Source organism: Centruroides sculpturatus, unplaced genomic scaffold (assembly GCF_000671375.1).
Source record: "Centruroides sculpturatus isolate CEXI.00-Female unplaced genomic scaffold, Cexi_2.0 scaffold318, whole genome shotgun sequence".
NCBI classification, from domain to species: domain Eukaryota; kingdom Metazoa; phylum Arthropoda; class Arachnida; order Scorpiones; family Buthidae; genus Centruroides; species Centruroides sculpturatus.
Window position 1 is genome coordinate 398,883 of NW_019384658.1, and position 12,817 is coordinate 411,699.

Sequence of the window (12,817 nt, forward strand, 5' to 3'; positions counted from 1 at the left end):
GATCTGGTTACTACCATAATGATTATCTCCACAGAATGTGGGTGTGTGGTCACTCTTAGCTTCATTTCTCCCCATAGACCTTACTGGCATGGGTGTCCCTACCAGGAGCTTGTGCTCCAGCCTGCATTGCCCTATGGATCTGAAAAACTACTGGGCTCTCCCACCACGACCAGGTGGTGACCACGGGAGAGTTATTATTATTATTATTATTATTATTGTATTATTTTTTTGTTTACCACAATTAATTTCTTAATGTTTTATTTATAATGTTTTTCGTAATTAATTTTAATTTTTAAACTGTTGTATTGCTTGCGTTCTATTTTACGTTCGTTTACGTTTTAAAGAGGCTTAACTGAAGAAGACTATTAAATATAGTCAAAAATGTTTTTATTTTATTAAATACTTCGTTGCAGGAATTACTAAGGTGTTTTGATTATTTTAAGTATTTATAATCCAATAAGTTATTTTATTTTATTCAATCATCATAGGAGTAACTATCAATTGCCTGATCATTGATTCAATGTCACTCTACATTATATAGAAAGCAAGTGGTTCCTTTGTGACTCTCTGATGCAAGAAGTTGGATTTTTTGAGTGATCAGAGACACTCATACACAGTGAAATATTTATGCTACTTATATAATACTATTTATATTACATATTATATATACATACAGTATATTATATAATATATTCTGTATTATATTATATGATTATATGATATATATATAAATGTCACTATAAATATTTTATACATCACTTATTATTTAATTCATTGTGAATAAAAAAACACACAAAAGGTTGTACACAAAGCTATAAGCAACACAATCATTAGGGACCGTCCATAAATTATGTAAGGTATTTTGGGGTGGGTGGGGGTCAAGGATTTCTTATGATTTCTTACTCAGGGGGGTAATAAATATCATCTCACATAATATTCTTATTTTTTGATCTCATCAAATGGTGGCATTTTGAATTTGGCTTAAATTTGGTGGTTTCTATTAAGAATGCTTGTTGTCTCGTGTGACATGATAGAGTAATAACACTAGCAGATTCACACTACACATTTTTTGTCATGGGAGAAAGGCCATATGGTGGTTTCTCTCTCTTGTTTTTTATTAGAATAAGTGCAACACTCCTATGGGTGTATAACACTAAGAATACATAAACCAAAATACACGATACAAAGTAAACATAAAATTAGTATTCAGCTTTTAGTGAAAACTAAAATGTGAAATTAGAAATTATAGTCTTTTCTTCCATATTTTTTGAACATAATTGTAAAAAGCATGAAACGGTAGCTTCTGAACAAGCTTATCAAGTGGACATGGCCACCTGAAACAAAGCATAAAAATTTCTAATTTCAGAATATGTCTATCTTGATTGTAAACTGGACAATGATAGATCATATGGTTGACGGTGTCTAGGTTTTCTGTAGAGCAAAAGCAAGAAGCAGCTTCTGCCCAGTTATACATCACCAGGTAGCTTCTAAAATTACCATGTTCAGTAAGTAGTTGAGCAGTAGCAAATGTTAAATCTCTAAGTAGTGATGAGAACCTACATTCAACACTAAGAAAATAAAGTCTTGTTATTCTACCAGTTTTACTGCTCAACTACATTTACTGATTCCACTTTTGCATAGCGTTGTCATAAATATAATTTTTAAGGCTGTTACATGAGAGAGGGATGTGAGTATAGTCTAAATCAGTGATCTTTGCAGCTGACTTAGTCTCAAAGTTGGCTTTTTCATTTCCCAATATGCCAGTATGGCCAGGAACAAATATAAAAGTTATCTTATTTTATTTACAAGATTTTTAATATGGTGCTAAATATATGTGATTTTATTGCTATTGCAATTGGGATTTAATAGAGCTTTTAGGACAGACTGAGAATCACTGTAAATGTTGATAGACAGAGTTTTGTTTGGTAGTGAAGTGGCCCCTGAACAGCTTGGTAGTCAGCATCTTCTTCAGCTTGATAGATGGAGGTATGCGGAAGGTATCTGTACCTTCTAACATATTTTTGGCAAAATATGTCAGTTCGGAGTAAGATACAGATACTTGAGCCGACAACAAGGGAGCTTTTGGACCCATCTGTGTAGATATTAATGTCTGCATGATTATCCATGGAGGAAGCAGATGACACCAAATAACCTTGTTTACAGGATGATGATTAGAGATAGTAGGGTAATTGCAATGTGGTAGCATGTAAACAGCCATAGCTAGGAGTAGAGACCGTTGTTGAGCCTTGATCTTTGTAGTTCTGATATAGTAATTTAAAACCTTTTCTACAATACATAGTAGCAAAGGAAGAAGTTCTGCAGCACTTTGAAATTCTGATGGCAAACTGGCTTTGAACAGAGAGTAATTTACTTGCTACTGAATTTTTACTAGTTATATGACCACAGCCAGAGGCCACGTAAAGTAGCATTGGTTGTATTGCCCCATTATATAGAGTTTTATAAGCTTTATTATTTAGTCCCCAGGTGCACCTAGCACATTTTAGCAGCATGTAGTTTATTTTCTTGGCCTTAACCAAGATGTAATCAATATGGCAATGGAATGTGATTTCTCTCTATTCTCTCTTGTTTTATTTTGTATGACATTTCTGTTTACACGTGCACTAGCTAGTTGATCTGGCAAAGTTTTTTTGCGTCTTTTGTGAAAATTAAAATTAATATAAAAATAAATATTATGACGTTGATTAACGATTATAATAATAATAAAAGATTGTTAATAATTAAAAACTATAGTTCTTAAAATAAATTGTTCATTCAAATTCATTAAATTTTTATATTTTAAAATTTGTTCACAAAGTCTTTTATAAACAATAGTACATATTAATTAACTAATTAATAATTATATATTTTGGATCTAAGGTTTTTAGGGTTTCATAAAAAATTTTTTTTGGTTAAAATCTTTCTATAAAATCATGCCAAAATATTATGTAAGATAGGGAAGGGGAGCAGGGACCAAAGAAAATATTACAGTTTCTTACACAGCGGTGAGTAGGGATCTAGAATGGACGAAATCACGTACAGGTAGGCCTCCTACAACACGGTACCTTTACAATGCGTTTTTGCTCCAATGTGGTTGGAAAAATGCGGAAATTTTCTTACAACGCAGTACTTTTACAACACGGTTTATGGTATTTAGAAACGAATTGTCTTTCACATAATAGAAAAAGCGCAACGGATCACGTTATACGAACCGCAGTTCGGCATACAGAACTAAATGTCCTTGAAAACAGCTGTTTGTTGCTGTTGGCATGTTATTTATTCCCTTGAAAGTTTCAGGGGAAGACCAGTTTCTAGACAGATGTGCATCAGTTACCATAAACACTCAAATATATCACAAAATTTTCCATCATTTATACTGTTTCAATAAGTGGGGACAGCAAAAATGGTCCAAAATACAGTATAAACTTCTATTGGGTGTATATTTTTAACAACATAGTGAAGAAAAGTTNAATATAGTTCTTAAAATAAATTGTTCATTCAAATTCATTAAATTTTTATATTTTAAAATTTGTTCACAAAGTCTTTTATAAACAATAGTACATATTAATTAACTAATTAATAATTATATATTTTGGATCTAAGGTTTTTAGGGTTTCATAAAAAATTTTTTTTGGTTAAAATCTTTCTATAAAATCATGCCAAAATATTATGTAAGATAGGGAAGGGGAGCAGGGACCAAAGAAAATATTACAGTTTCTTACACAGCGGTGAGTAGGGATCTAGAATGGACGAAATCACGTACAGGTAGGCCTCCTACAACACGGTACCTTTACAATGCGTTTTTGCTCCAATGTGGTTGGAAAAATGCGGAAATTTTCTTACAACGCAGTACTTTTACAACACGGTTTATGGTATTTAGAAACGAATTGTCTTTCACATAATAGAAAAAGCGCAACGGATCACGTTATACGAACCGCAGTTCGGCATACAGAACTAAATGTCCTTGAAAACAGCTGTTTGTTGCTGTTGGCATGTTATTTATTCCCTTGAAAGTTTCAGGGGAAGACCAGTTTCTAGACAGATGTGCATCAGTTACCATAAACACTCAAATATATCACTAAATTTTCCATCATTTATACTGTTTCAATAAGTGGGGACAGCAAAAATGGTCCAAAATACAGTATAAACTTCTATTGGGTGTATATTTTTAACAACATAGTGAAGAAAAGTTATTTTTTGCGATTTTTACTGTCCACAAAACTGATTGAAAAAATTTTAGCCATAACAATGCCGAATGAAAAGAAAGAACCATCGTTAAAATGGAAATTTATAACTCTTCAAAGATAGAAATTTTAGATCAAATTAAAAATCAAGAGCGGATAGCTGATATTAGTAGTCATTTTAATTTAAATGAGTTGACTATTCGGTCGATTAAGCAATCCGGAGAAAAGATTAGAAATTTGGTCACATCCGGATCATCTATTCTTGCGAAAAATGTTGCTAGTCCGAGAGCACCTATAATGTAAAAAATGGAACAAGCGCTAATATTATGTGTAGAAGATATGAACAAGAAATGGTTGCCTTTAAATAAAACTGCACTTAAACACAAAGCCTTAAAAATATTTCATTATTTAAAACAAATGGGACAGTTGTCAGCTGCAGTGGCGTAGCGTGGGTGTCAGCCACCTGGGGCAGAGGAAAATTTTGCTGCCCCCTTATTTAGGTATCTCAATTTAAAAGACTAAAATTCAGTTTCGTCACAGAATAAGTAATAAACAATTCCGTGCTCATTTCAATCGATCCAAATCGTAGATGTGACAAAAATATGAAATGAAATGGTTCAAATTTTTACAAGATATTATTATTATTATTTATTGTGAAATTTTGCCGCCCCATAAAAGTGTCGCCCGAAGTGGGCTGCCTCTGCCACCCCCACTACGCTACGTCACTGGTCAGCTGATGAAACCAATGTTAAATTCGTGGCTAACAATGGCCAGTTTGAAAAATCCAAAAAACGCCATTCAAACGCCAAGTTTTTCTCTTTTTAGAACTGAATCCCAGTTTTTGTATTGAGTTGGTGTCTCCTATAACGCGATTTCCCACAACGCGGTATTTTCAAGGAATGTATCTACCGCGTTGTAGGAAGCTTACCTGTACTTATATAATTTATGGATGGCACCTTATTGCTGATTTTCATCATTTTGTAAACAAACTACCAAGCAATAGTTCATAGAATGGTAGATTAAATGTTCATTGATTCTTTAGAACTATGTCACAAGTGATATCATAAGGGGCTGCCCTTTATGATGACCTTTTGATGATCTGGCAATGCTACCAGATCATCAAAGGAAAACAATCGTGTGACCATCAAAATTGCCTGTGACATCACATCAAAAGTGAAAGCAGTGACTAGTTTGCTTTGGGCTTAAAGATTTTTAAAGAATAGTACTTCTGGGAGAAACATGGTCATTGATTTTTTCCAGTCTATCCCACTATGCACAAATTAGATAATAAATACAAACAGTTTCTTCTAATTCTATGTCACGACTTGGTGCATTTATCGACACTTGGCAAATAATTCCATCACCTACTTTTAATTCATACAGAAACGCGTTTCGGGCCTTCGCCCCTCTTCAGTCTGTTACGTCGATAGTTGTGACTTGTGTGTCCGTACTTCCCGCTCCCTTCCCCTCCCCTCTTTTCCCGACTTGACGGCCTCCCCCGCATGCCTCGTAATTTGTAACGTTACCCTTCGCCGAGTGTTGCACACAGTCTCGCCTGCGACTGTATAAACATTCTATTTTATTTTAATAATTGAAGCCAGTTTTTATGGATGTCGATGCTTAGGTTCTTGTTAATATTATTTTTGTCTATAGTAATTTCGTAGCTTTCTTTGAATCTTCTTTTGTACCAGTTTTTTTCTTTGTGTACTATTGTTGCATGATTCTTATCTATTTTGCAGTTGTGGGTCGTGCAGTGTTCGTAAAAAACTGAGTTGATTCTGTTATATTTCAGGTCTGCGATGTGTTCTTTTAATCTTGTTTCTAATTTTCTTTTTGTTTCACCGATGTATACTTTTGGGGGTTTGCATGTGCAAGGTATTTTATAGACGACTTCGGTAGTGCTGTATTTGTTTTTTTGTTTATTTCTGTTAGGTACAGTTTTCCGGATTCTTTTTTGTAAGTTGTTATAGGTTGGGGCTAGCTTTATATTTATTTTATCAAAACTTTTGTTTACTTGTTCAAAGAAGCCATGGATGTAAGGGAAGGGTATGTATCTTACTGTGTTTCTTTTGTTTTGTTTATTTTCCAGCCTTTTGTTGTTCATTTTCCTTTCCCAGTTGTTTAGCATTCGTTTCGGATAGCCGTTTAATAGGAATTTTGTTCGCAGTTCGTTGAGGTGTTTTTCCTTCGTCGGTAGTGAGCTTGTTCTGTTCTCGATCTTTTTATATTCCATGATGAATATGTTTTCTTTTATGTACTGCGGGATGTTTGAGTTGTAGTTTAGCACTTTCCTGATCTCGCATGGTTTTGTGTATGGCTCGAATTCGATCCTGTTTTCTTTCCTGATTATTTTTATGTCGAGGTAATTTATTTCTGTGTTTGCCTCATTTTCTACCTTGAATTTGATGTTATCGTTTAATTTGTTTATTTTTTCTTCTATTTCTTCTAATTTTGTTAATTCTTGGTCGTATAGTATAATTATGTCATCCACGTATCGTTTATAGAACTTTATGCCTGTAAACTTTTTGATTGCTTGGTCTATATCTACCATGACAAGTTCTGCTAGCTTCGGGCCTATAACTGATCCCATGCTTATGCCTGTCTGTTGCGTGTAGAACTTATTGTTGACTTCGAAATAGTTGCTCCTGTATACGAATTCTATTAGATCCATTACTTCTTCCTTTGCTTCAATCTTTTTTAGTGTACTTTCTATTAGATTCCAGGTTATCGAAGGGTACATGTTTTTTATATCTAGGCTTGCAAGTCTGTAATTTTTGCTCATTTTTATATTTTTCATGTCATGTATAAGTTCGTCTGCGTTCTTGATGGAGTATTCCAAATTACTGTACTTTTGTAATTCACGTTTTAAGTATTTTTCTAAATTATATAGGGTTGAGTTTTTGAAGTCGACGACGGGTCTTATTCGGGTCCAAGTCGTGACATAGAATTAGAAGAAACAAGAAAAAGAAGACACGGTTTCGACAAATAACTAAAGCAAATACAAACAGGTTGAAATTTACAATTGTAATTGTGGCATGATTGTTTTTTGGTGAAAAATAAAACTAAAAAATTTTTTTTACATTCTTGAAACTGTGTCAGTGATTACTTTTGTCATTTTGAACACCATATAGTGTAAATACATGAACACTAGGCAATCTTCATTTTAATTTTATTCAATTTTTAGTTGATATGTACCTGTTTTTTGTACACGTTTCAGGCCCATGTAGGCCCCTCCTCAGCCAACTAAAATTATATAATACATACGAATTACAATATAAATATACATATATAAAAACTTTCTCTACATATATAAATGAAATTTTTACATAAAAATTTTTCCCAATCATTACAGAATGCACCTTAAGATTACTTTTTNATAAAATTTTAGATCATGATTTAAATGTTAAATTAAGAAATATAGAAAGATGGTTAAAAAAAGAAGGAAATGAAGTTTTTCTTTTAATTACAGGTGAAGAAGAAAAAACAGAATCAATGGTAAGCATCATTGTTGATTTAAGGGATTTATTATAAATTCATATAATTAATTTACTTCCTCATTTAGTGATCTATTATTTTTTTTTATAATTAAATTGATACAAAATAATTGGATTTTTGAAAGAAAAAATATTATTTTACTCAAATACTTTTTCTTTGTTTATCTTATTCCATTTTTTACATGGGATTGGTATTCTTAATGAGTCTCCTTCAGATTGCTCAAACTTTCATCCTCAATTGCAGTTTTCACTCATATTTTTTCTTAAACATTCCTATTCTCTGTGTCCTGTTAGCTTCCATTCATTCCTTTCCATATAGTTTTTCCTGAGTGACTTAAGAGCAAGCTTTGCTGAACATTTCGTTTAATTCCACATGTTTGGAGATAGTGTGCCTTGCTCATATCTGAGAGATTGTTGGTTCGTATTTTGATTAGCAACTTTTTTCCATATAAATGAAATTTTTACATAAAAATTTTTCCCAATCATTACAGAACACACCTTAAGATTACTTTTTTCGAAGGACTTATCAATTTTAATCTTTTTCTGGTTATTTAATAGAGTAATTATTAGTTTCTGCGTTAATCAAAAAATTGTTTATAGATATATGAAATGTACCTTCACATTTTTTTGTAGTTTTTTTGTGCCTTTTACATGAAGAAAATCTTTGGTTTTTCATGCCGCTCATTCAAAAGGTACTTTTTACATTCCATCTACTTTCTGTAAAGTAGTATGGATTCATCTTTCTTGTGGTATGGATTCGTCGTTGCCTAGTGTTCATGTATTTACACTATATGGTGTTCAAAATGACAAGAACTAAAAACTCTTAATGCAAATATTAACATTTAGACATGTAGACTCATAACTTTATTTTTTCAATGTAGTGTTTGTTCTGTTTTTTGTCATTCCATAATTCAAATCAAACACTTAATTAGGAATGTGTTTTAATGCCTCATTGATGATAGCACCTGTGTGGGGTGCACACCCTGCACACCTGCTTGTGATGATGTGGCTGTGGCAAACAGTTTGGCTAAATGGCATGAATTAGTTTCTGTATCAGAGCAGTGGCACAGAGAATGCCATGACATATTAACATTAATATAAAAAAGACAAAACTCTTGAATCTTGAATTAATTTATTTTAATTAAGTTCAAAATATATTTTATGAATGCAATATTATATATATATATATATATTTTCTCATGTAAAGTAGTAGTAGCTACTCACATTACCTCCCACATTAGATAGCCACAAGTCACTATTCAAAACAATTAATAATAATAATAATAATAATAGTTTATTAACACATTTATAGACATTAGAAATTATAAACGTAGATGTAAAGTTGTATCTTCATAGTAATTTTTCCATTTTACAAAATGTTTTATTCAAATTCAATGCTCTTTATTTTATCCATGTATAGTTGGCTGATGCAACTGAATCATAAATCTGAAACATTTCCAATAACATTTTGGTCATCTTAAATAAGGAGTTTCTTTTCTTGTATTTAAATATATAAAGATAACATTATTCAGTCATATATCATCATTATCACCTGTTTAATATCAAAAATACAATGCATTTTGTAAAAACATGTTAACGACAATACAGTTGTCCCTCTATAGTCTGACGTTTTTTAATCCGACATGCTCAGTAGTCCGACGCACCTCCCGTCAAGGTACCCGTCCCCGTTACGTGTCTGCTTGCACAGAAGCATGTCGCGATGTGAATCTCCCCATCCAATTCTTACTCGATGACACACATTTCGTGTGTTTTATGTGAGCAGTTCTGTTCGAACAGTTGGAGTAGAGAATATTTAAGTTACTGCTAGCAAAACAATGTGAAATATGTAATTATTTTCGGTAATCCGGACACTTTTGGTAATCTGACACACCTTTGGTCCCATACCTGTCGGATTATCAAGGGACAACTGTATATAATAATTTTGTCAAACAAAATAATTACCTTTATTTGTTTATAAATTCACATATTTAAATGTATTGTTTTTGATGATAATAATTGAATTATAAAAATTAAATATAAATATTTAGATCCTGATGATTAACATTAATTTACAACAACATTTTAAATTTTAGAATCCACAAATTAACTTCAAATTACTTTTCTGGAAGTTCAAAAAACAAAATTACCAAAACCAATTAAGCACTTTTGGACTTTTTGTCCATTCTCAGAGATTATTACTCGAAAATGATCTTGCCAAACTCCCATTCAAACAAATGATTTGTTCTAAAAATACTTAATCATTTTGGTAATTTTGTTTTTTATGAACTACATTTCAAGCAGAAAGGTAATGTGAGATTAGTCATATTGTGGAATTAGCTTATATGTCCACAACTTAATCTTCTAATTAACTTTCATAATGAAAGAAAGGTTAAATAATACTTACTAAGAAGATGAACATCAGCACCACTGAGTATTTGATAAAAAATATGAAAATTCCTTTCTCCCTGAGCCTGATTTACAACCCTTGACTGAAACAAAACAACTGTAAATTAAAAACAACAATGGTGCATATTCTTAATACAGGAATTATATTAAATTGGTAAATGAAATATGGTATATTTTTATTATATAACAAATTAATAACTGAAGATTTTAATATTAATGCATATTAACACTTAAAACCAGATAACAGAGAATATATCACATTATTATTATTATTAACTCTTGAGAAATGCAAAGTAAATTACAATTTGATGATACAATAAAAGCTTGATACTATAGACTCCAATATAACAGTCCTTGGATTATTACAGGCAGCTGATTTTGGTCTGGTCAAAGATACAGAAAAATTATAAAAAAATTCATTTGCTGTAAGGGACTCCTGCTACCATAGACTATTTTTCAGGTCATACAGACCAGTGTCTTTCTGTTGTTATGCACTTGATTGAACAATCACCACCTGCTAGAACAAATTTTCAGTTAATAACAAATATTTTTATTTGTTTTTTCTGTCACAACTTGGTGCACAGATAGACACTGGGCATCTTTGATATCACTCTTTATTCAGGAATATCTTGTGGGCTGATATGCATTTCAGACATATGGGCATATGTCTTCTGTCAGCTTTTCTTTTAAGATATCTTGTAAGGAGGTACTAACCAATATACATCTTGCCTAAAAATTACATACATTTACAGTTAAAAATTTAAAGTTAAAATTTCCTGGCATTACACTGAACGGCACTTAGCTCACACTTGTGATGTCAGTGTTTAAAGTGTGCTGTTCAGTGTGATCTTGAAGATAAATGAATAATGGAAAGGGGCAGGTATAAAAATTGGATGGCATGTATACTTCCTGTACTACAGTTAAGGTGCATCCATTGGATAAAGAAAATTGGGGGTCCAGGAAGTGAATATCTTGTTCACTGTCCTCTTCCAGGCAGAGACAGAGGTCATGGGGGTTGGTGTTGATTTCATACAAGAAATCTTAAATACAGGATTTTTTCTGCTACAAGATAAGAATGTTACCAATGTAATGTGCATTTAGAAGAATGTGGTGGTCAAAGGCAGGAAGAATGGAGGCTTCGAGCTACCAAATGACCAGTTCACAAAGGGTGCCTAAGAGGGAGCTACCCATAAGCAAGCAGAGAGTCATGCTTTCAAAAGTAATCATGATCAACAAAGAATGACTTAGATATTTAGAACAGTTAGAGATTTACAAAGCTGTAAGAAAAAATGCTGCTATAAACTTTTGAGATGTAGATTCTTTCCCCCCTGCATGGAAATTGATCTATGATCTGTAGTCTTAAACCCTCTACCCCTCCCTCCCTCATCACCCCTCTTAACATGTGGACTGTAATCTTCTTGTTTTAATAGCTGTGGTCACTTAGCCTGAAGATGACCATTTAATATAGATGAAAACTTTGCTTCTCTTAATTTTTGTGCTAAAAAATGGTATAGTTTGCCTTGTTTATTAAGTATATTCAGTTTTGTGTTATTGATTAGCTAGCTTCTATTTCTCTCATTGTTAATTCAGCTAAGACTCTAAAATGGATGATGTCATAGGTACTCCCTGCCATTGTAGGTAAAACTTGCCTCCAAAACAAAGGATGTACAGGTATACCTCGCCTTACATTGGTAATTGGTTCCAGGAGATGAGACTTAAGTCGAAAAATGACGTAAGTCGAATTTACTTGTCTCCAAATCTACTTGTCACTAGGCTAAACCATAAATTACCATTCCCGGTTCTGTATTTTATTTATTAATGCATTTTTAATAATATATGGTTAATAAGGATCTATTTTATGCTTACAAACAAATAAATTTTAGTTTTTAATATAGTACAGAAAAAAGTAATCTAAATTTATGAATGCAGGTACTGTAAATGACATTTGATGATAGGGAAGCTGTGATTTTGTAAGAAGTCGACTTCCAGGGGCAATCAGTCAGTGATGGTCTAGGGTCAATTCGTATTCGTTTGTTCAATAAGCCAGTAAAAACTGTAGACTTCTCTAAATGTATTTTTAATTAATAGATTATCTAACGCACTTAATAAATAAGCAAGTTCAATATAATTAACTCTCTTATATTAGATTTAATAGATTCTCTACGCCTTCTAAATGCCAATTCTCGCTTCGATAACATCTACTAATTAAAATATAATATATCTATTAGCTGAACTATCTTGTTATAATTTTCAATATTTATTTTATATTGTGTACTAATGTTAAATTCTATTCTATTTTGATTTCCAAATTGCTTCAATTTTACAAAAGAATTGATGCAAGATTTATGATTTTTGTGTCTTTTGCCAGCTTTACTCAAATTATTTAAATCGTCAAAGCCAATCTCATTCCACACACTAATTTTATTTGATAATAGTAGGCAAGGCCAAAAAAACAATTTTTGCATTTTTATGCATCCACAAAGCCATTTTATATCTTCACAAATTTTATTGTGAAAATGTCAAACAAATTTTTTTGTTGACATATTTATATTTAATTTAGAAATTGGTCTTTCCCTTTTAATAATGTTTTCTTTTTCATTATATGGTCTCGAGCCAAAACTTTTTGAAATAAATTTTCAATATCACAATTACATTCTAAATTGCTAGCCATAATATAAGGGCTAAAATTAAAAATAAAATTATAAAAACTTACTTGTTAAAATAAAATGTGTGATG

At 32.0% G+C, this 12,817-nt stretch overlaps 2 protein-coding genes across 2 annotated transcripts in view; both read right to left on the bottom strand.

Moving 5' to 3' along the window:
* Window positions 1-12,817, bottom strand: part of LOC111626485 (unconventional myosin-Ib-like) — a 472,422-nt gene that overhangs the window by 274,887 nt on the left and 184,718 nt on the right. The window contains exon 8 of the mRNA XM_023369864.1: window positions 10,080-10,178. Within this exon, the coding sequence (XP_023225632.1) occupies window positions 10,080-10,178 (99 nt within the window). The remainder of the gene's footprint in view (window positions 1-10,079; window positions 10,179-12,817) is intronic.
* On the bottom strand, window positions 5,694-7,421 carry LOC111626481. The gene has a single exon (XM_023369860.1). The coding sequence runs from the start codon at window positions 6,976-6,978 to the stop codon at window positions 5,761-5,763; it is 1,218 nt and encodes a 405-aa protein (XP_023225628.1). The 5' UTR covers window positions 6,979-7,421; the 3' UTR covers window positions 5,694-5,760.

Bases quoted from the DNA above. Each gene is read 5' to 3' on its own strand.
- LOC111626481 (XM_023369860.1), bottom strand. From the start codon at position 6,978: ATGAAAAATATAAAAATGAGCAAAAATTACAGACTTGCAAGCCTAGAT.